Source organism: Bubalus bubalis, chromosome 3 (genome assembly GCF_019923935.1).
Source record: "Bubalus bubalis isolate 160015118507 breed Murrah chromosome 3, NDDB_SH_1, whole genome shotgun sequence".
In the NCBI taxonomy this organism is placed as follows: Eukaryota; Metazoa; Chordata; class Mammalia; order Artiodactyla; family Bovidae; genus Bubalus; species Bubalus bubalis.
Window position 1 is genome coordinate 106,568,612 of NC_059159.1, and position 25,314 is coordinate 106,593,925.

A 25,314-nucleotide genomic window follows, 5' to 3' on the forward strand; every position below is an offset into this window, starting at 1 on the left:
CAGAGTGCAAGCCTCCCACCTGAGGGATCCTTGGTTTGATCTCCTTTGCAATATTTCAGATTTTCCAAGTTCATCTTTCTTGGTTTTCCAAACCTTGAACTTAACACTACTGAAATTGCCTGAATTTGTTCTGTGAGGCTCTTGCTGTTGTCAGAATCCTGTCTGGCTCTGTGTTACCTCCCCTTTGTCATTTTCCTTCTCAACTGCTAGCCTCACACAATTTCTTCCAGCATTGAGCAATAAGGCAGAAATCTCAATGCCTGCTCTATCCTGGGTTCTGGCAGGTGAATTTAGGAACACATCCATTAATAGATGGGAAAAGACTCAAAACGAAAAATAAACAGGAGAAATGTGGACCAACATACCAGGGAAGACAACATTGTTCCACTTGTCTTCAAATTAAAATTTCCAGCTATAGCCAATGCCACATTCTGATTAATTGCACTGGTCCCTTCTTGTTCTTCATCTGAGCCATTGGCACGATTTTTTCCACCTCGAGCTTCTGCAGCTGCAATCAAAATATTATTGACCTTACTACATGATCCAGCAATCATGCTTCCTAGTATTTACCCAAAGGAGTTGAAAACTGATGTCCACACAAAAATCTGCACACAGATGCTTACAGCAGCTTTATTCATAATTGTTACAACTTGGAAGTAACCTAGATGTCCTTCAATAGGTGAATGGATAAAAAACTGTGGCACATTCAGACAATAAAATATTATTCAGTGCTAAAAAGAAATGAGCTATTAAGCCATGAAAAATCATGGAGGAAACTTAAATGCATATTACTAAGTGAAAGAAGTCCATCTGGAAAGGCAAAACTATGGAGACAGGAAAAAGTTCACCCCTCCTTTTCTCACTTGCTACCCATATATCTGTTCCCTATGTCTGTGTCTCTATTTCTGCCTTGCAAACAGGATCAATTATACCATTTTTTCTAGATTCCACATATATGTGTTAACATACAATATTTGTTTTTCTCTTTCTGACTTAATTCACTTTGTATGACAGTCTCTAGGCTCACCCACATCTCCACAAATGACTCAATTTCATTCCTTTTTATGGCCAAGTAATATTCCATTTATATATGTACTACATCTTCTTTATCCATTCCTCTACTGATGGACATCTAGGTTGCTTCCATGTCTGGCTGTTGTAAATAGTGCTGCTACGAACATTAGGGTGCATGTATCTTTTTGAAATACAGTTTTCTCTGGGAATATGCTTAGTAGAGGGGTTTCAGCATAGTAATTTTAAACCTGATATTTAGCACTATTTATCTGTTACCATCTATAGTGAAAAGCAGGCAGTCTAATAAAAGAGACAAAATGTCCCCCACAAGATTAGGCTAGAAATTAAGTTTTCAAACTGTGAAAACAAAAAATTTCAAAGCTTTCATAATACTTTTCTATAATATGGTATTTTTACTTCATTTATATATTTCAAATAATGGCCAAATAGAAAGGAATATAAAGTTACAGATTAAATAATTATCTTATAGAGTAATAAGCCATTATTACAAATTCAGCAATAATTTATTAGATTTTGAATGTCTGAAATAAATGTTAATTTATTATACTCATGTAATATATTTATATTTATACATAGGTATAGATGTATGCAAACAAAATAGGGACCCACAATTTAAAAGGTTTATTTTTATGACCATGATAAATTACACATAGAAAGTATTTGTTTAAGTAGTTCTGAGGAAAATGTGTTAAAACATGTATGACTGATCCATTAAAAACTCATAATTTTATAGACCTGTCAACATTATAGTTTCTTGACTTTCAATTTTTCAGAAAAATAGCCATGTGAACAGATTTTCACCTGCCAAACTTGTAAAAACAGAACTCAATTTTTAAAAAAATAATAATTCACTATTGTTCTTAAGTCAATAGAATTTTTAAGCACAGAGTGAAATGAAGAACATGCGGCAATTATTCAAGACCTGATAACATTATCAGGATTACTTTGAGGATACATTCTCATTTTTCCTAAATGTGCATAGGCTCATGGTTACAAGAAAAAGAGAGGAGAGAAGGATAGAAATATTTGCTGCCAAGATGCTTTCATAGAAGTTCTCTCATTTCCTCTTTATCAAAACCCTAAGATATAGACATTGCTATCACATTTTTACAGCCGAGGAAAGGAAGGGAAGGCATTAAATGGTTGAGGAAATTTCCAAAGGTCACATACAGTATAAATGGGCTGGAATTTGAATTCTGTTGTATTTTTTTAAAAATATTATACTCTTAGTTTATTAATCAAAAGATTTCATATCTAATAAATATACTATATTATCTTTAATAATAGAATATTTACATTGTTTTCCCACTTGTTAGCTACATCACGACTATAAAGTTCTGTGCATACATAAAGAAATCATTGAGATTTAAAAGACCAAGTGCTCTAGAAGGGTGGGAAGGGGCAGGAGGTGGGAGGGAGGTTAATAGGGAGGGGACATATGTATACCTATGGCTGATTCATGCTGCTGTATGGCAGAGGCCAGCACAGTATTGTGAAGCAATTTTCCTTCAATTAAATAACTAATTTTGAAAAAAAAAAAACACAAAAAAATAAGGTTTGTAGTTAAAAAGATATAATGCTACTGTATGCTGAATAGACCACAATACAGAGTAAGCATAACTTTCATATGCACTGGGAACCAAAAAAAAAACAAACAAACAAGTGCTAAAAAGTTATGATCCAAAGTGACTGATTTGGAAAATTTTAATCAACAATGAAACTTTGGATAATGTGTGTTAACATGATTCCCTTGCTTTGGGAACAAACAAATAACAGATCCTCAAATGAAACTTTCTTGAAATGTCCATGCAAAATTCTACAAGGGATCTGCAAAGCCATGCTCTGAATTGCACCTTTAAATTCTGAAGACAACTATCTTCTCCGTTTGCCCTTTACTCAGGCACTGCTACAGGAAGCTCTGTGCATCTTACCGTGCAGCCAGCTCATCTGGTGCGCTAAGACAGCTTCCGTAACTTCCTTGCCCATTTTCCCCCTCATTTTATGAGCTAAATGATTGTCACCACAAGGAGTTTAGAAATGATTGTCACTCAGGACATTTTGCTTTTGGAGGAAGCAGGAAAACATGATAGTTCTAAGGTTCCAAGCATGATTCCTTACAAGGATTCTATACTTAACCATGCGTCAGTTAGAAGAATAGCACGGTAATTTCTACGAATCTCCCTTCGCTGAGGAAAAAGCAAAAAGCACCCTGAAGCGGTCAGCATTGTGTGTGTGTGTGTGTGTGTGTGTGTTAGGGGAAGGACAAGCAGATGGGATTTGTCTTTCTCAGGTCTCAGATAAGATGTTCTTTTTGAGTGAGGATAGTTTTGTTTGTCTACATTCCCTAATCCACACTGTAACATGCAAATAAACTCAGGAGGTGCCTTTTAACAATTGATGCTTTCCTCTGGTGGCCAAGTGGGAGATACTGAATTCCAACCTTAATGAGCTTTTTAGTGCTAAAGGCAAAATTCCTCTGCCATAGCAGCATTTCCTAATAGTGTCAGACAACATGATATATATATTTTTTGGCACGGTACAAATGTTTAGACTCATTTGAGTCTGCTTCTTTCCTTAAGTGCTCATAAAATAAAAGAGAAGAAACACTTTATTTCAAGACGTCAGACCACAGATCACTAAAAGGAGTAATTCTGTTATTTTCTCATCCTTTGTGGTGTATGGTCTTTAGTGTTTACGTAGCAACAGACCAATGAATGAATGAATGAGCAAACAATTAAAAAAAACACATATACATGTGGCTTAAAAGATACACTTACCAGGGCCTATGTTTAAAAAGGTTTGGAAAGCAGTGGTAGTGGGAAGGGCTCACGCTAGCATATCAGCACTGGAGCCAGCAACGGAAACCTCATTTTAGTGGTAAATCTGCAGGAACCCCCATCAATCCAAAGAAGGAAACAGAAGGCATCATTACCTGTAAAGTCATAGAGCTGTGGCAAAGCATCCAAAATGATACCAACCAAAGGCAGGTAGAGGGCAGCAACTTTGACCTTCACCTCTGGTTTAACACAACGCGGGTCCAGGTCGTGAGAACTCAGCAGGCTGTGGATGGCACTGACAGCTTTCTTTTGTACTTTGCTGATCCTGTTGGCACAACACAAAAAGCCAAAGGCTAAGGTGAAGCAAGGTTGACCAGAATGCTCCTAAACAACGAGGTGATGATATGAAAACCAAGCAAAGTAGGGTCGAGGTGTACAGAATCCAGAGACAAGCTGCTGTGGTCTAGTCCTGGCTCTGCTGTTAGCACAATGTTTAAAGTTCATCATGTTGTAGAATCAGTACTTCACCCCTTTTTATCATTGAATAATATTCCATTACATTTTATTTAGCTAAATAAATAATAAGTGTTTATAAATCTTATAAATAATAATATTACCCTTATGATTTCATCTAAGAGTTTTATGGTTTTAACACTTACATTTAGCTAAATAAATAATATTCCAATCACATTTCATTTAGCTAAAGTGAAAGTCACTCAATCATGTCCAACTCTTTGTGACCCCATGGACTATACAGTCCATGGAATTCTCCAGACCAGAATACTGGAGTGAGTAGCCATTCCTGGCTCCAGGGGATCTTCCCAACTCAGGGATCAAACCCAGGTATCCTGCATTGCAGGCATATTTTTATCATCTGAGTCACCAGGGAAGCCCAAGAATACTGGAGTAGGTAGCCTGTCCCTTCTCCAGTGGATCTTCCTGACCTAGGAATTGAACCGGGGACTCCTGCATTGCAGGCGGATCCTTTACCAGCTGGCTACATTTTATTTATGTAATTCATCAACTGATGGACATTTGGGTTGTTTCTACTTTTTGGCTACGATGAATTATGAACACTGCTGTGAATATTTGTATAAGTTTTTATGTAGGTATAGGTTTTTTATTTCTCTTAGACATCTACCACAGGGTAGAATTATTGGATCATATGGCAACTCTGTATTTAATCTTTAGAGGAACTACATCATTTTACATTCCCACCAGCAGGTCTATCTTCTCTTTGCCAAAATTTGTTATTATCTGTCTTCTGTATTATAGCCAGGTGCTAAGAGCTGACTATGATCTGCTCCCCTCAAATTCTTATGTTGAAACCTAATCCCTTATGTGATAGTGTTTGGAGGTGGGCCTTTAGGGGGTGCTTTAGGTCACGACATCAGAGCCCTCATGAATGGAATTAGTGCCTTTATAAAAAAGACTGTAGAGAGCTCACTTAACCCTTTCTGCCACAGGGGAACACAGCAAGAAGATGCCCATCTGTGAACTAGGGAGTGAGTCCTCACCAGACACTAAATCTGTCAGCTCCTTGACTTTGAAATTCTCAGTCTCCAGAACTGTGAAAACCTAATCTAAGATATTTTTGTTAGAGCAGCCCAAAGGAACAAAGACAGAGGAGTATTTAACTGGTTTTGATAAACATTTCCCTGATGGATAATTATGTTGAAAACTTTTTCATGGGCTTATTGGTCATATTTTCATTGGAAAAATGTCTGTTCTGATCCTTTGCTCTTTAAAAAATTGAGTTATTTGTTCTTTTATTATTGAGCTGTAATAAGACATAAAAAATATATTTTAGATATAAATCCCTTATTAGATCATGATTTGCAAATATTTTCTCCTATTCTGCTTGCTGTCCTTTTCCTTTATTAATGATGCCCTCTAAAGGACAGAAGTTTTAATTTTAATGGAGTCTAACTTACCTCTTTTTCTCTTTTGCTGGGTTTATTTTTGATGTTAGGTTTAAGAAACCATTGCCTAATTAAATTTCTTGAAGATTACCCTTATGATTTCATCTAAGAGTTTTATGGTTTTAACACTTACATTTAGGTCTTTGATATACTTTAACTCTTGTATATGGTGTGAGATAGGGGTCCACTTTCTTTCTTTTGAATGTGGATATCCCGTTTTCCTAGTGCCGTCTCTTGAAAACACTACTCTTTCACCACTCTCATTGAAAAATCATTTGACTATAAATGTAAGGATTCATTTCTAGACTCAATTTAATTTCATTAATTTATACATCTATCTTTAGATCAGAACCACATAGTCTTGATTAATTTTGCTTTGTATCAAGTTTTGAAGTGGGATGTATGAGTTCTCCAGTTTTGTTCTTTTTTTTCAAGATTGTTTTGGTTATATTGGAGTCCCTTGAATTTTCAAATGCATTTTAGTATCAGCTTGTCAATTTCTGTAAGGGCCAGCTGGAATGTTGAGAGGAATTGTACTGAATTTGTACATCAACTTGGAGAGTATTGCCATCTTAACAATGTTAAATTTTATGATCCATGAATATGTCATGTCTCTCCATTTATTTAGATCTATTTCTTTCTAAGGTGTTTTGCAGTTTTCAGTGAACAAGTCTTAAACTTCTTCTGTTAAATTTATTCCTAAGAATTTTATTCTTTTGATGCTACTTTAAGTGGAATATGTTTAAAATTTTTATATTGCTCATGGAAGGAGTATAGAAATACAATTAATTTTTGTATATTGATCTTGTATCCTGCAATCTTGCTGAATTCATTTATTACCTTTAATGGCTTTTTTAGCGGGAACTTTAGGATTTTCTATAAACAAATCATGTCACCTGTGAACAGAGACAGCTTTACTTCTTCCTTTCCAACACTGATGCCATGGGTAGAACTTCCAGTAAAATGTTGAATAGAAGAAGAAAGACTGGATATTTTTGTTTCGCTCCTGACCTTGTAAGGAAAGTATTCAATCTTTCACCAATAAGTATGATATTAGCTGTGGGTTTTTCATAGATGCCTTTATCAGGTTGAGGAAATTCTCACATATTCCTACAGAGTTTGTGGAGTGTTTTCCAGAGGCACTAGATTTTGTCAGATGCTTTTTATTCTTCTATTGTGATGACTGAGTAGGGTTTTCGTCCTTTATTATATCAATTGACTTTAAGATGCTAAACCAATCTTGCATTCCTAGACTAAATCCTACTTAGCCTTGGTGTACAATGGCACCCCACTCCAGTACTCTTGCCTGGAAAATCCCATGGATGGAGGAGCCTGGAAGGCTGCAGTCCTTGGGGTCGCTGAGGGTTGGACACGACTGAGCGACTTCATTTTCACTTTTTACTTTCATGCATTGGAGCAGGAAATGGCAACCGACTCCAGTGTTCTTGCCTGGAGAATCCCAGGGATGGGGGAGCCTGGTGGGCTGCCGTCTCTGGGATCGCACAGAGTCGGACACGAGTGAAGTGACTTAGCATCAGCCTTGGTGTATAACCTTTTAATATATGTTGTTTAGTTCAGTCTGCAAATATTTTATTGAGGATATTTACATCTATATTCATATTGGTCTGCAATTTTCTTGTGATATCTTTATCTGCTTTGCCATCAAGGTGATGCTGGCTTCATAGAATGAGTTGGAGGTGTCCTTTCTTCTATTTTTTGGAAAAACGTGAAGGATTGGAATTAATTCTTCTTTAAACATTTGGTAGCACAGCACAAAAATGCCAGATAATTTACACATGCTTGAAAATCACTATGGATTTAGTGACGTATGGATGTTGTGGACACCCTCAGGTAAGAAGGGTTCCACAGCGATCCCTTAGAATCTAGAGCTATGGCTCCTTTCAGGAGTTCAGCTGTTGAGATGTGTACCACTGGCCCTGTGCCTCAGATGGGTGGGTGTTGGTGAGACCATTAATTGCTTTGGCAGCCAAAGGAATAACTGATCAAAAGGATGTATTATAGGAAAATAAATTGTTTCTGAGACTTCTGCTCATATATAAAGTCCATGATGGTATTTTTAATGACTCTCCAGGAGAATAACTGACAAACCAACAATCAGGAATTATTGTTTTGCCAAAGGAGTGACGCTCTTAATTAGTTACCCTTTGGGGGGTAGAAAAGGTACTGTGTGTGTGTGTGTGTGTGTGTGTGTGTGTGTTGTGTATGTCTTTGAAAAAATAGACCTATCTGATTAAACATAATTACATGATGATCTCTGAACATACTCTACTCTCTTACTAGTAAAATAATAGCAACAATCTTATGAGGAATCAAAACAGATGCAAAGCCTGGTTGCTTAGACATTTCACTAGAAGAGAAATGGAAAACAGAGACTACCACTCATGTAGATACTAAAGAGTATTAAGCTTTCAGAAATCATGGAAATCTCTGCTATCAAAGGACAATTAAGATAAAGTATGCGTGCATGTGTGTGTGTGAAGGCAATTTTCTTTCTGCACAAGCCTCCTTCTCAGCACATTCTCAGCATATGTGTCAAGGCACTTCGTGTTGCTGTGGAAATTCATGTTAGCTATAGGGTAGAATGGAGAAGGCAATGGCAACCCACTCCAGTACTCTTGCCTGGAAAATCCCATGGACGGAGGGGCCTGGTAGGCTGCAGTCCATGGGGTCGCTAGGAGTCGGATACGACTGAGCAACTTCACTTCCACTTTTCACTTTCATGCATTGGAGAAGGAAATGGCAACCCACTCCAGTGTTCTTGCCTGGAGAATCCCAGGGACGGAGAGCCTGGTGGGCTGCCGTCTATGAGGTCGCACAGAGTCGGATACGACTGAAGCGACTTAGCAGCAGCTGCAGCATAGGGTAGAAAATTCTACTGAGAAAATTGGGAGGAGTTTGATGAAACTGAAGCCTTGGAAAACAAAGCTAAGGATATTCTTGGTGACTGAATTTCTGAAAGGGGGCAGAATTCAGAGCTGGGAACATCAGACTTCCCACAATGACCTGCTGGGAGAGAGAGACCTACAGTCCCTTAAGCATTATCAGTATGGACAAAGCATTTGGGACACACTTGTTACTGAAGTTACATAAACTTGTGCTCTTGTAATTGTTTCATACAGAGATGTCCTATTTTTGTCACAAAATTATAAATACTTTGAGAAAACTTCAGAATCTTGAATTAGACAACAATCTATAACATACAGTAATGCTGCCATTAATCAGCACATTCTATTTCAGAAACTTCTTGAACAGAGGGAGGAAGAAGGTAGGCATTGTAGGAGTAGGTTTTCAGGCAGAGAGCTAATGTGGTACAAGAGGGTGGGCCCTAGGGAGGGACTCTGGAGACCACGGTCTCTAGACTTGCGTCTGCTGTGTAACTTTGGGCAAGTTCCTTCAATTCCACGGGCCTAACCTGAACACTAAAAGGGCTGAATCTAGATTATTTTCCAATCCTAACACTCCTTGGATTTGAGCCCCTGTCAGCAGTGTGCCAAGTGCATCTGGCTGCTGCCTCTGTGCATACAGGTCACCCAAGGTACACCTCAAAAACAGCTTTGTTTCTAAGCAGCTCACTAACCAAGCATCCCAGGGAAACCTAGTAGAACTGGTAAAGTGAAAGTGCTAGTCGCTTAGTTGTGCTGCTCAGTTATGTCCGATTCTTTGGGACCCCATGGAATGTAGCCCGCCAGGCTCCTCTGTCCATGGGATTCTCCAGGCAAGAATACTGGAGTGGGTTGCCATTTCCTTCTCCAGGGGATCTTACTGACTCAGGGATCGAACTCGGCCTCCCACACTGCAGGCAGATTCTTTACAGCCTGAGCCACTGGAGGCCTTGGTAGAATTGGTAACTACCTCTTAATGAATAAGCAGTTGAAAAGAGCTATTTTATGGTTACTCTCCATCCCTCATGCCTTTCCACGTTCCTATTGGCACCACTTTCTAAAAACGTGGCTGCGTTAGTATACTGTATGGGTGTTTTTCTTTCTGGCTTACTTCACTCTGTATAATAGGCTCCAGTTTCATCCACCTCATTAGAACTGATTCAAATGTATTCTTTTTAATGGCTGACTAATACTCCATTGTGTATATGTACCATAGCTTTCTTATCCATTCATCTGCTGATGGACATCTAGGTTGCTTCCATGTCCTGGCTATTATAAACAGTGCTGTGATGAACATTGGGGTACACGTGTCTCTTTCAATTCTGGTTTCCTTGGTGTGTATACAGTATACTAATGCATATATATGGAATTTAGAAATATGGTAACAATAACCCTGTATATGAGACAGCAAAAGAGACACTGATGTATAGAACAGTCTTTTGGACTCTCTGGGAAAGGGAGAGGGTGGGATGATTTGAGAGAATGGCATTGAAACATGTATAATATCATATATGAAACGAGTCGCCAGTCCAGGTTCAATGCACGATACTGGATGCTTGGGGCTGGTGCACTGGGACGACCCAGAGGGATAGTATAGGGAGGGAAGAAGGAGGAGGGTTCAGGAAGGGGAACACGTGTATACCTGTGGCAGATTCATTTGGATATATGGTAAAACCAATACAATATTGTAAAGTTAAAAAATAAAATAAAAGAAAAAATTAAAAAAAAAATAAAGCATTCATGAACTCTTAAAAAAACAAACAAACATGGCTGCTTCTATTCCTTGGAACTGGTGAATGGTGGAGTTTTTCACCAAGGAAGAGAAATCAGAGTGCAAAAATTTAGTAAGGAGCATCCTTTTTGTTTTTTTTTTTTTTGCTTTCTGTTCCATTATAAATGTTTGAGACATACCCTTCCCCTTCAGCATCCAGGGCAGCGGCCAGCTCGGTGAAGAGAAGCCCGGTGAGGAAGTGCTGCTGGCGGTACTCCGGTGTCAGGTCGAACAGGCTAGCGATCTTCTGGTCCTGGAAACTGGAGCAGGAGCTGGAGTTCTATAGAAATGTAAGGGGCAGTTTTCTGAGTAACAAGAACTGGAATTAACACCACGATGGCAAGGATGCATCAAGCACATGCTACCAGCCAGGCTCTGTAGGCACAACACAGTGAAGCAGTTACTGCTCACGTCCCTACGTGTCAGATGAAGAAACTGGGACTTAGAGTGTCCACTCTGCTCAACTAGCGAAGACTAAAATCCTAGGGTCACATCTGGATAGGGAAATGGGGATTCTACCCCATGTTGTGGCTCTGAGCTGGTGATTCCTCTATAACAGACTGCTACCTTAATTTAAGTTTCCTGTTTACACTTCTGAATATGATTTACCTACACTGCCTGAATTTTGCTAGCCCGGAAACCAGAAGCAGCATCAGGCAGGGAAGTGTCACATTTACCAGTTCTGGCCAATACCTGTGTTCTGTTCTTAGGGCGTACTTCATATGTCACCAAGAGGCTCCAAATGTCTCTAGCCAGCCTTTCCAGTTTGGTGATGCTGGGAGGTGGTCAGAAGGGGAATATGGGGGAGGACGAGGGGCAGAGCTGGCAGGTGTGGAACAACTGCTTGTAAGTCAGCTCTTCCCCAGTTCACAGGAAGATGGTCATGCGGTGCACATCTGAATCTGAATGTCATCTGGCATGAATAGCTAAGATTTTTAAAAGAATTATTAAGATAAGCCTCCTCCTTTGTGCTAGGATCCAAAGACAATGCATCTGAAAGAAAACCTAAAAAGAAGAAATCTTGCCTGCTATTCTGAGCTACTGATTTGTTCCCTATATATGGAATGTGACTATTAAACAGCAGTACTTTATAAAGTTTTTCTAGAGGACACCAGTCCCCCAAACCAATGGAGGAAAAAAAGAGATTTCCAGAGTCCAGTCATTTTGGGAAGCACTGCTTATCATTCACCTCCTCCTACTTCCTTTGCCACCCCAGGGGCATTGTAATTTATATAAACAAGTTAGAGACTCTTGAATGGCCTATTGCAAAGAAATCTTTTAACACAGTGTTTCTGAAATGGATTTGTCTTCAGAATTCTATATTTGTATAATACCTCCTAACATCCTGTGAAATGTGGGGCCCACCAAACCTAACCTGCATAATATTGATCTACAAAAAGAGACTGGTCATGCTGTCAAAGCCTCATCTGTAAATATTAATACAAGTGTTACTCTTCTGTGCTGATTAAGAAAAAGAATTTTTAGAAATATACTCTATAAAACAGACCATTTGATTATTTTACAAGGAGATATTTTTAGTGTTTCAAGAACTAAATTTTCGAGAATATGATTCAAGGTGGAATCATTTTGTACTTAATTTCATTCTGTATCAGAATCAGCAGAAAGTTCTAGGATCATTCAAAGATATAACACAGTATCCATGTTAAAAACTACTACTAGATCATTTGGGAATCAATATAAAGGAAACTAACTGTAATTTCATAAATTTTATGGTGCTAAGGTTTAGGAAAAGGGAAGTGAGCAAAGGAGACTGTCAAGCTAAAGTACAGACTGTCAGCAAAAGAAGATCTGTGATTTTTCTATGAATTAGACATTTTTCACAGGGCATACAGATTTCATGCTCTAGCTGGCCTCAGCAGGGACCCTTGAACCCAGACAGAAAACAATCACATAGCTTGTAAATGATTAGTTAGATGGAATAACTTTGGGTAGCATACGTATGTGTATCTGGATCAACTGACCTGGTTTGAATAACTCAATTTTTCTTCTAATTACGAAGACCAACCTGCATAGGAATAAATGACTAAGCCAAGCTAATTCAAAGAAATAGCTTAAACACTTTCCAGTTAGCTGATTACCTGGGAAGATATGGAGGGACAGGGAGATGCTGGAGCGGTATCTGCATTCATAAAGAAGAGGTTCAGATTGAGGTAATGCTCATGGCTGCAGAGAATTCTCAGGAACTCCAGCCTCATGGAAATGAGCGTTGGAAGGTTGTTGAGCTTGGCTGACAGCTGGTAAGAAAATGAGGAGGAAAAAGAGGTTTTATTCTATGGTGAATGGAGTTGAGGTTGACAGACACAAAATTATCCTTTCTCCCCAGATTACAGAAATCAGTGGAATAAAAATGAGTGGGACAGGGCAACAGATGGCAAGCTCTGCATTATAGGAAGGTCCAGTAAGTTTTCATCCATTGTCATTGTTTAGTCACTAAGTCATGTCTGACTCTTTAGCAACCCCATAGACTGTAGCCCTCCAGTCTCCTCTGATCATGGAATTTCCCAAGCAAGAATACTGGAGTGGGTTGCCACTTCCTACTTCAATGGATCTTCCTGACCCAGGGACCGAACTTGTGTCTCCTGCATTGCAGGCGGATTCTTTACCACTGAGCCACTTTACTGTTCCTTTTAGGATTCCAATCTAACAGCTGGCCATAATGAGAATGCTTGCCTCAACCCCACCCTCGTCAAATCTCTAATATGATGGATGGCAAGCTCATGCCTAAAATAATCTGGAGGTATGTCTTCGCTGTAACACAATAAAATTTCACAAAAATCCTACCGTGTCTGAGAAACTAAAGGAAAGGAGTTGACCCCACATGCGGCCACACAAAACTAATGAAATAGGCCTGGATGACTTGAATGCCACAAGTGCTCTTTGTGGTTTCTAATTAAAGGCCCCACTGGTGAGCTTTCAAACCAGTCCCTAGATGACAGAACCAAATTACTTACGAAAGGATGTAGTCCCCGCATAAAAGCCCCAAAAGTGGGAGAGGAGGAAGTGGAGGAGAAAGAGAAAGCTCAGAGAATTTTCAGGAAAAATCTTTTCAAACAAACCAACTGTAAAAAAAGCAATGAAAAGCTGGCAAACATGACAGTCTGGAAGAGACCCCTTGCTTCCCTCCGGCAGGCTGACATCTGAAGGACTGGGACGCTACGGGCCGTGACGGAGTAAGCAAAGAAGGGCTTGATGGACATTCTGTGCTGTGCGTGCTTAGCTGTGTCTGACTCTTTGTGGCTCCATGGACTGTAGCCACCAGGCGCCTCTGTCCATGGGATTCTCCAGGCAAGAGTACTGGAGTGGGTTGCCATTTCCTTCTCCAGGGGATCTTCCCGACCCAGGGATCAAACCCAGGTCTCCCACATTGCAGGCAGATTCTTTACCATCTGAGCCACCAGGGATGGAGCTTCAACCTCAGGATATCACCACAAGGACTCTGCTGGCCCAGCACAGGAAGCCAAGCATCTCACCCTTACAAATGGCCATGCTTCCTCTTCGTGCACTTTAAGAGCAGTTTTATAAACTATATAATTTAAATTAGCACATATTTTAAACCATTTTAGGAAAAAGCCATTGTGTTATGGCATTTTACCTATAGAATCTGTAGTTAGTAGACATTTATTGGAAAAAAAATGAATGCACTATGTACTATAGAAAAAATAGAATATATGACTTCTGTGTATGAACCTTTACCAGAACCCATATTCTTATCAATGTGTATTACTGGCTGATTTTGAACAGGGACACCGGCAAATTAAACTAATTAAAACTCAGTCTTATGCCCTTCACTCAATGGCCACTCACAGATTTGTTGGGTCAAGCCTGCTATCAGAACTTGAAAGCACAAGATACCTGCATTTGAAAGAAGGCCACATTGTGGGCATCTTTCATAAGTCCCTTAAAACTTCAATGAAGACAAAAATTTCAAAAATAATTTTAGCAATGTTTAAGAAAGAGTAAAGAGCAGTTTGGGCTTCCCAGATGGCACTAATAGTAAAGATCCCACCTGTCAATGCAGGAGATGTAAGACACTTTTGATCCCTGGGTCAGGAAGATCCCCTGGAGGAAGGCGTGGCAACCCACTCCAGCATTCTTGCCTGAAGAATCTGATGGACAGAGGAGCCTAGAGGGCTATAGTCGCTCCAGGGCGTGTAAAGCCATGGGGCCACAAAGAGTCAGACAGGACTGCGGTGACTCAGCATGCACGCAGGCAAGGTGCATCCCGTGTGCAAACATCCTTCGCAAAGGTCAGGGCCCAAAGCTGTAGCCTCGGTGGCCCAATTCTCACAACGATCTTGCTAAGTCAGTTCAGCTGTAATTTCTCACCCTTGAGATCTGACCAAATTCCTCACCCCTCATGTTCCCCAGGTGGTTCTGATCACCCTAACCTGCCTTCAGCAAGAATCCTGTTAGGTTAGTTTGACCAGAATTCTCCCTTTACCCCTGATTTTTCTCTAAGTAGTTTTTCATCCACTTACTACTCTTACCCTGTTCCTTGGCTATAAATTGGTATTTTTCCTTCTGTATTCAGAGTTGACTGCAATCTCTCTCCCCTACTGAAATGTCCAGTGCAGTGGTCCTTATACCTATCACAATGGTCCTGAATAGAGTCTGCTTTACAGTTTAACAAGTGTCATGGATACATTTTTGTATACCAGAGGTGAACCCTGGGCTTATAGTGGTGTTCCAGTCCTTTCTTTCCATATATTCAACATCAAGTTTTGAAAAACAGATTAACTCGTATTTGCAATTCATCCAATGACCTGCCATCCTAAACACCTAAGAGTGACGGCAAAGGGAAATGGCACCTTCCTCCACCACCTCCTCCCACCATTCTGGTGGGATAGGGACAGAAGATTCAAGCAGGGGCAGGAGGTCAGGCTATACAAGATGTTCCTGCTCTGGTACTTCTGATATTTCCTTAGGATTCTTTGTAAGCCATCTTCCTTATTAGGAGTCTCTTTAGACTCATGGTCTTTTTAGCAGGGGAGGGGAGATCCTTTTATTTTGCAAATGAGGAAATGAGACTCAAAGAAGTTGAATGACTTATTTATGGTCACTAAGGGACTAACTACAGAGAGTTATTAGTTCTGGTGGAACAGAATGATTAACTCATTGTACCCTGAGTAAAGCAGCCATGGCTCTTTCTTCCCTGGAAAAGTTGCATATTAACTCCTCTAAACTTCAGCTTTATCATATGCAAAATGTTGACAATAACACCTTGCAAGAAGCAAGAGAGATGATTTCTATAATGTGAACACAGAGCTTTGTCCATAGGAAGAAACTAAGGGTAGTGGCGGTGATGGTGATGGTGAAGGTGGTGGGTGGTGATGCTGGTGGCAATGACAGTGATGGGGGTCCTAAAAACAGGAATATGAAAGAAAAGGAGTAGCAACAGTAACTGCTACTTATATTTCTATTATTGGGATAGTTTGAGGAGAATAGTGAACAAAAGTAGGATTCCATTTGAAAAATCTGGGGAGACAGCACTGATACGCTCTTTAATTACAAAATACAGTCAACCCTCTATATCCACAGTTTCTGCATCTGTGAGACAACCAACTGAGGACTGAAACTATTTGGAAAAAAAATTCCAGAACATTCCAAAAAAGCAAAACTTGATTTTGCACAGGCAACTAGTTACACAGCATTTACATTATATTTGATATTATAAGCAATCCATAGATGACTAAAAGTATATGGGAAGATGTGTGTAAATTATGTGCAAATTCTACACTATTTTATTGAAGGGATTTGAGCATCCACAAATGTTGATATCCTTGGGGGTACTGAGAAGGGTCTTAAAACTAATACCCTGCAGGTATACCAGATGACAATATTTGCTTTTTGCTCAGTGAAATTCAGTCTCTTTGACTGATTTTACTAGAGTTCTTTAATGTTAGAATTTCACAACTGCAATTTAATTAATTACCCTAATGTGTGAAAAGAGACCTCATGCTTTCAATTATATACCTGGTCAAAAACTGAATCCCATAGTCATGTAATTCTGTTAAATGCTAAACTGAAGAAAGCAGTTTGTATCACTAATAAGTCTCAATGCCCATGGACCTTGTTGGCCCTTCTGTGCTGGTTTGGTAAATGCTCCAGGAATCTGCACAAACTAGTGTGTCTACCAAAGTTCAAGGCACAAAACAAATGACTTGAAGAATGTACCACAAAACCCAGAACGTACAGGAGTCAAACTGTCTAACTTGGCAATGAACGAAGGAGCACGCCATGGCAATGAGCGTCACGTCAGATGGGAAGGAACCAGGAGCAACAGGGCTAGGTCTGAGGGAACACTCACCTGGTTGCAATAATGTTTGATGAGGTTAAACACAAAGCCACGATCCATGAGTGAGAGGAGGTCATACAAGAAGAAAGCCAGGCTAATGTTGATCTTTTCGGCCTGTTCAGTTTCCTTAAAAACAAGCATATTGATACAAACACCCCCATCATTTGCTAGTAAACCTTGGGGCCCTGGTGGGGGGAAGTTGGGAGAGGCAGGTCATATCTTTTCAGCCAGTGTCCCTCTGAAAGATACTGGGCAAAGCAGGTAACCCTGCAAAACTATAGCGATATACTTTAGAAACTAATTGATGTCATGAGTGTTGAATGAAGTAATTCCTTACCTACTGTTAGTATTTAGGTATATTTGCTTCTAGGTGTTTTTTCCTATGTGCATATTTATCTGTATATAATTGAGTTTATTCTCTGTATACAATAAGGTCCTGAATTTATGAACATTTTCCTACACTCTGGTTTCTCACATTTTCTTAAATTTCTTTATATTGCTTTACTATAATTTGATTCTGCTAATGACTGTTTTAGCAAAAGTAATTTGAAATGTATTTACTATCTTGAATGAGACAGATTCTTAATTTGAAAGGATTGTTACAGAAAATGTAATCAGGATTAAAAAAATCGGTTTTTACTTAAGGAATTTTTTTCTCCAATTAGACAGCATTCCTAGCCTAAGAGAGGGCACAGTCATACACAGTAGAGTGAACTCTTGCATGAATTGAGGCCAGGGTTTAGTTTTTACTACTTCTCAGTGCTCATATTTATGAGGGATTTTACAGCACTTCAGAGCAATCAGGGATTCACTTTTTCATGTTTATGCCCTCTATTCTCAGAATGATAAATCAATTTGCTCTGAACTATTGAAAATATGATTTTAAATGTTTTCCTCTTGTTATGATGAGCAGTTTGCAAATTCAGGCCACGCTGACCAGCCACTGGCATGGGTGGAGACTTGGTAAAGAAGTTTGCACAGCTACCATGGTGTGGCAAGCCCTCATGCTCTTAGCATCCTCCACCTGGACCACTACTTAAGTATCTGTCTGAATATGCTGGGCTTGGAGTCTTCAGTCTTGACTTTGCTGCTAGCTGTGTTGACTTTTGGAAAATTTATCAACCTCACTGTGCCTCATTTTTCATGCCTGCCAAAATGAGACACCATCGCCACTCTCATAAAGTCTGCCATAAGAAATGACCAGGTAGAAGTTTCTTCTCCTAAGTACAGAGCAGCAAACAAATTCTTCATAATGATAAAGGTATTAATAATGATCATTGCTGCTTCAAATTTTATAGACTTTCTAATTTGGCTTCAGATTTTAGAATTTTGTTTTATTTCATTTTACTTTTTTTTTTTTACTTTCTACTTTGAAATAATTTCAAATTTACAGAAAAGGAGCAAGAATAGTCAAAAGAACTCCTCTAATTAGACTCATCAGTGCTGGGTATTTTGCTATATTTGCTTTATCATTCTTTCTTCATGTTCAGTTTTTTTTTTTTTTTTCCTGAACCATTTGAGAGTAGGTTACAAATATCATAAAACTTCAGGGTGTATTTGCTAAGAACAAAAATATTCCCTCTCATAGTGTGTTGACATAATAATTTAAACTGCTTTAATTCCATATTATAATTTCATTTTGTACAAGCTCTATTCGGTTTGTGGGATCTTAGTTCCCCAACCAGGGACTGAACCCGGGCCCTTGACAGTGAAAGCCAAGAGTCCTAACCACTGGGCCACCAGGGAATTCCCCACATTGTAATTTTCAATAGCAATGCCCCAGCCCCACCACAGGGTACTGTCCAGTATAACAAAGTGAATTTAGTTGTCATGTACAGTTAGTTACATTTTAATTACTGTCTTATTTTTCTTTGATTATGAAAATAATTTATGCCCAGGGTAAAAAACTTCAGACAGTGAAGAGTAAAATGACACAGTTACCTTCTGAGGTTTTACTAAAAGGGCTGCAATCTCCGAGGTGACCACATTAACAATAGTAGTTATGTCATCTTTGAAACGGTCAGAAAAACGAGTCCTCCGAAAATTGTCCCGCTTGTCCATGTTATGTACATACTGGGCCATGCTTTTCACCTACAGAGAAGATGGGGGAAATGTCAACATGGAAAGTGGTGACCTGCTTGTACACTATGGAAAAAGGGGAAAGCCTGGAAGAAAAGCTCATTAACAATGGACTTTCTAACACTTTATCTGTGCTGGTGGTTGGTTGCCCATGCAGACTCTGGTCTGAAAATTGCTCCTGACACCCTGATGGTTACCATGGCAGCAGGAGGTGGGAAGGGTGCCCTTTTCCTGACCCCAGGTCAGGGGGCTCCCTTCTTGATGCTGACAAAGCCAGGGAGCTTAATTCTTCAGCTGCAGCATCACAAGACTCCCCTTCTCTCAACTGGGAAGGCAGACCTGGACTGCACCCCGCCCCGCCAGGACCACTGCAGCACCGTCCTATCATGGCACACAACTTTACAGGAAAAGGAACTGGAGCTTAACAGGAAAAGGAGCTGTTTATGAGACTGTTTTTGATGTAAACTGAAGTCATTTCTGTCTCTGAAACTATAGTGAGAAGAGAGAAATGTCCCTCTTATGTCAGCTTCAAGTAGAACGGGAGAAAAGTTTTTCCAAAAACAATTCTATAGTATGCAGGCTGGAAACTTAACCACTATTTGGAACACTGTCTCTAGGAGAAATTATGTTGTGAGTTTTATAAAACTAGCTTGCTAAATATACATATATACATATGCAAATATTTATATAATTATATATTTAAAATACATATTTAATGTATATGTAGTTTAAATAAAAACCTATATATCAATCAGTGATAGCCTGCATTATGACTAGGACAACACCAGCTCAATGCCTATCACAATTTTAAATCAACATCATGCTTATTTTTGGGGACTTCTTCCTGGGCCAGGAGATTCCTGGGTCAATACAGTCCATTTGATAGAGTCTGAGGTTGTATCCTGTCCTTGTTGGAAACTCTCAGAGCTATTAGAAACAGTTGGATGGGAAAGGCTGGGAGATGGAATGGTTGGGTGTCTGCCCCTTCTATAAATGTGTCCATGATAGTCTGAGAGACACTGCAAAAACAAATGGCCCCGGAACGTTAAACTGCCCACACTTGCCTCAAGGTGACCCCCTAGGTCAGGACTGGAAGGAGAGGGGACAAAGACAGTGTATGGGAAAATGACTTTCACTCCTAAGAGCGCTGGGCCTCCCTGGTGGCTCAGATGATAAAGAATCTGCCCGCAGTGCAGGATACCTGGGTATGAACCTTGGGTTGGGAAGATCTCTTGGAGAAGGGAATGGCTAACCCACTCCAGTATTCTCATCTAGAGAATTCCACGGACAGAGGAGCCTGGTGGGCTACAGTCTATGCGGCTGCAAAGAGTCGGACATGACTGAATGATTAATACTTTCACCTTTGTAAGAGCTCTAATAGCAGATTTCTGTTTCTAAGAAGCCAGGGCTGGCAATTTTCTTTAGTACTGAGATAAACAGAGATTAAAAAAAAAGAAACAAACAATCAAAAAACAAAAAAAAGGTAAATTATGAAGCAAAAGCAGATAGATAGGTAAATATGTTTTAAGACAATGCCATAGCCAGCTTGGGGAAGACCTAAAAATCTAAAATCCTAAAGCCCAGGGTAAGAACCCCAGTTTCTTTTCACAGTAGAGTCCTTTTTGGCTCAGGACACAGGGATGTGTCTGTACCCCCCAGAGTTACAAATCCTTAGTGGAGGACCTGAATGAGATATAGGAACTGGACCTAATTTTTGTCCCACAAAGTACCTCTCTCGCTATGATCCTAACTAAGGATGGAGGAAGACAAGCCCCTTTGTTTGGGGCTACCTGCTCCTGATTCCCCACTGCCTAACCCACCCCAGTACTGGGTTTTTAGCACTCACTGTTGTGTTTGGCTCCTGCCTGCTGAGTTTGGCCATTCTACAACCAAATAGATAATCCTCACAATACCATACTTCCTGTCAGCTACTTGCCAACTTACTGTGTCATTTGCATCTCCAGAGAGAAACACACATTAGAAATAGTAGTGGATTCGTGGTCATTATTTGTGGTGTGGGTTAAGGCAGGAAGATATTTTCCTCCATATGGGCCTCTGTGACCCATTCAAAGCAGGGATACTAAGAAACCCTTGGTGTCGACTTTGGGGTAAAGCAGTCACCATTTACCTCTGTGTCCCCAAAGTCTGGCTCAGCAGTTTCTGGAAGCATGGGGATTTATTCATTAGCAACTGTGAAATCTGCCCAAGGATTGTTTTCAACAGCTATGATGATGCCAAAGTGGTTGTTCATTAGCACGTGGGCATTAATATAACTAAAGGGTGTTAAATCGCCTAGGTAGTTGGCTAAACCCAAGGAGGTTGTAGTTCCTTTCTCTTCAGGCTTCTTGGGAAAACAGCTGTTTTGGTGTTGAAACACGTTTTTATGCATCTGTAAGGCAACTGCATAAGCAACGTGTGGAGGACTGGGCACCCAGTCTGAATCCAAGATCAGTTTCCTTGCAAAGTCTGGCTGGGGCTGCAACTTTTCCATCTGCCTCCACCCTAGCTCCTTTTCTTGCCCTTCTCTGTCTACCGCTGAGCCCTAGGAAGCTGATCTCTACAGACTACATCATTCAGGACTCCTTGAACTTGGGCTTCTGCTTTTTTTTGGCTTCACCATGAAGCTTGCAGGATCTTAATTCCCCAACTAGGCATTGAACCCAGGGCCACAACAGTGAAAGCTCAGAGTCCTGACCACTAGACTGCCAGGGAATTCCCAACATGAAACATCTTTGAATCGAGATACTGCTTTCCTTTGGGACTCTCTTCTAAATGAAAAATCTGTTGGTCGCTCAGTTGTTTCTGACTCTTTGTGACCCCATGGACTGCAGCCCGCCAGGCTCCTCTGTCCATGGAATTCTCAGGCAAGGATACTGGAGTGGTAGCCACTCCCTTCTCCAGGGGATCTTCCCTTCTCCCAGGGATTCAACCTGGGTCTCCTGCATTGCACAAAGATTCTTTACCATCTGAGCCATCAGGGAGATTCTATAATATCAAAATGAGCTTTTGCTTCATGTCTTTCAAAATTTGCAGTATGGAAGATCAACTCAGTTGAAGATTATTTGTATGAATTATCTATAGATGGATTATGAGCGGTGTAAATCTTTATGGAGAAACTTGATGGTGGGTGGGATGGGTACAAAGAAGCAGGATGTACTGGGCATGATAGTGGTGGTTTTGATTCTTTTCTTCCCTCAAGAGTTTATGGCCAGTCTTTTCCTGCCAAAGCACAAAGCTTGTGTCTCACTGCTAATGCTGCTGCTCCAAGACTTGTGAGCTGCAGCCATCCACCTGAATCAGCTTGGCTTTTAGAATGCAAATTCCTGGTGCTGGTTGCTCATAAAGACCTTTAGCTCCGTTCGGGCCTCACAGGGCAGAGGCAGTGTGGACCAGTGGATCTTCAGCGTGCTTGGAAGGCACTTGGGTAGACTCCCCGCTTGGAAGGCACTTGCACCATTGGCTCCCTGCTCCTCATCACAGTCAGTATTCTAGGGAGGGGTCCAGATCTGCGTGATTCTCATTAAGCACCCACAGGTGATTCTGCTGCAGGCATCTGGCATTGTGCTCTGAAAAGACATCTCTAGCAATACTTTTTTCCAGTGAGGGATGGGAAATTGGTGGAACTCTAAGGCAGGGCAGGGATCCCCAACCTCTGGGACCTAATGCCTGATGATCTGAGGTGGAGCTCATGTAATAATAGTAGAAATAATGTGCACAGTAAGAGTAATGCACTTGAATCATCCTGAAACCACCTCCCCTCACCTCTGGTCCATGGAAAAACTGTCTTCCACAAAACCGGTCCCAGGTGCCAAAAAGGCTGGGGACTGCTGCTCTAGCGGATCTGAGCCCTTGATGTGCTTCTGCTGCAGGGGCCTGACTTCTTTTCAACTCTACTGCACATTACTTCCCAGTTCCTCAACAATGTGTGCTTTGTTTCTTTTGACCTTTTTGTTCTCTATGTCCTGTTCCATGTTCATAGAGAACATGTCTTGTTCTCTATGTTCAGTATTGTCCTCTTTCACCTGGGCTTGAACTTACACAGATAAACTAGAGCTCAGGTGAAAATCCTACCATCTTTCTCTTAAAAAAAATTATCCACTTAAAAACCGTGTCACAGAGGAAAAACATCCAGTCAATGTGAAGCTAACGCTATTGCTAAATTTCAATCCACTTTATCCTCTGGATTGTCTGTGTGTGTATTTTTGTGTAGTTAGTGTCTGTGTTTTCATACTTTTTCATTTAAGCTAATTTTACAATGCATCTCTATTTATAAACATTGACAAAATGCTTATTCTTGTGGCTTTATGGTAAAATCCTTTCACTTCCAGTATAAAATAGGTATTACTATTATTCTTTTCATTTTTAAATTAAAAAGTATGTTATACTGTTTGATTTTCTGCTAAAGAACAGATGGAAGTTGCAGGTAAACGTATCTACAAGTTTCATTTTTCCCCTCAATGAGTATTAGTTGGTGCTTGTATGATGTCAAGCCATGTTCTGCATCTAAAGATAGAATAATGAAGAAGATAGACCCAAATCCTAGCAATCCAATAGGCAAGAGAGAAAAACAGATTGTGATAAGCACTAAGAAGGAAATAAAGAGGGTGTTTAAAAAGAGAGGAATAGAGTGGTAGACATATTAAGGTATGAGGAAGTTTGCAAAGGCCTCTTAGATATTAAAGCTGAGACCTAAAGAGAAGACCCACGCAGCCCCGCCCCCGCCTCCGCCTCCAAAGTGTGTATGTGTGCAGGAGATGGGGGAAGTGAAAGGTAGGGAGTGGGGAGAGCATCTTAAAAAGGCTCTGAGACTGAAAAAGCCTCAGCATCTTCAAAGGACCTAACTGGAAACAATGTGGCTGAATGAGGGGGGAGTGGTCTTAAGACAAGGTTAGAGATGAAGGAAAGCAGAATCATACAAGGGCTTTTTAGGCCATAAGAAAAATGTGTGCTTTATTTCCGGTACTCTGAAACTGAAAAGGTTTTAAAGAGAAAAGTGTCATTATCTGGTAACACTGAGTTGCCCTATACAGACTGGATGGGCAGAGGGCAAAAATGAGTGTATGTGGGCAAAGAGGATGTGGTTGCAGGCATGATGGCAGCTTGAGCAGACGGGGAGTGGTAAAGATGGGGAGATGTGGCAGGTGCAGGCACATTTTCAAGGCAGAATCAGTAAAGTTTGGTGGAAGGTGGATGAAGGGGTAAGGGAGAGTTAACACTGAAAGAATGAGCCCAGGTTTTCTGCAGGAGCAATTCAGTAGAGAAGATGTCAGTTCCTACTACAGGGAACCTCACTGTCTGTCTAAATGTGCTGTTCGTGCCCTGTTGAGCATAGATATACACGTGCAAGAATCTCACCAGAAGCTCAAAGAAGAACCAGGAGTACTTGAAGACTGTTTCTTTCACCATTCCAGTGCTGACCACCATCTGTAGGGCAAGCTCCTCATGGAAATGCTGGACAACAAACACAAAAACATTACATGTATGTAATGACAGTCTGTATTAGGTGTTTTATTTGCCAACTTTCCTTTTTTCCCAATTGTAATAGTCTGTTAGTATTGATGCATTTGTCCCAGATGTCTTAGACCACTGTGGATAGTTAAGTCAATGCTGAAATAATCTGAGACTGGAGGGCATTTTAAGCAGGCAGAAGGCTGGTGGTGGTACTGTACTGGAGAGCTAGATTGGAAGGAATGGCCTCATCAGGGAAACGAAGCTTCTACGGGGGAAGCATTCATGGGCAGCAGTTGGAACTGGGACTGTCTGTTATATTCCTCCCAGGTTCCACTGTAAACCCTCTGCGTGACCATGTGTAAAGCATTCCTCTCCTAACCCCGAGTTTTCTCATATATAAACTCGATTGGTAGCAGTAGTTCTCAGACTTCAATGTGCATCAGAATCCCCTGGAGGGCTTGCTAAGAAACAGATTGCTGAGCCCACCTCCAGCGTTTCAGATCCAGCAGGTCTGGAATGGGGCCTGAGGTTATGTGCTGGGAACCTCGATTAGAGAAACACTATCAAGATGGTAACTCCACTCCTTCCAGAGAGAACAATTTTTGTTTTTATAATCCATCTGTGGCTTTGTGGGAAATGAGATGAGTTCAGTTTATGAGTAGTGGTGGTTAAGTCACTAAGTCATGTCCAACTCTTGTGACCCCATGGACTGTAGCCAACCAGGCTCCTCTGTCCATGAGAGTCTCCAGGCAAGAACACTGGAGTGGGTTGCCATTTCTTTCTCCAGGGGATCTTCCTGACCCAGGAATTGAACCTGGGTCTCCTGCACTACAGGCAGAGCTACAAGGGAAGTCTTATTAGTAGATCATCTGTGTTAAAAGGTATAGAGGTAGCAGCTTGAACTCTCTCAGTTTCTAAACTTCTGTGTCCCAGGGTCTGATGCTCCACTTTATGTCTACACTTCTCACCAAGTCATGAGACTGCTCATCTGACTGCAAATGTAGCAGTGATTTTTTACACCTTTTGCATCTTCCCTATTCCCTAGTTTATCTGGATACTT

General features: G+C 40.5%; 1 protein-coding gene across 1 annotated transcript in view; it reads right to left on the minus strand.

The window, feature by feature from the left end:
* DOCK8 (dedicator of cytokinesis 8) overlaps positions 1-25,314 on the minus strand; it is a gene marked incomplete in the record, with an annotated part of 208,370 nt that overhangs the window by 40,727 nt on the left and 142,329 nt on the right. Inside the window, 7 exon segments of the mRNA XM_045165057.1 lie at positions 366-508; positions 3,968-4,137; positions 10,549-10,688; positions 12,508-12,663; positions 16,737-16,850; positions 18,666-18,815; positions 24,159-24,254. Coding sequence (XP_045020992.1) covers positions 366-508; positions 3,968-4,137; positions 10,549-10,688; positions 12,508-12,663; positions 16,737-16,850; positions 18,666-18,815; positions 24,159-24,254 — 969 coding nt within the window.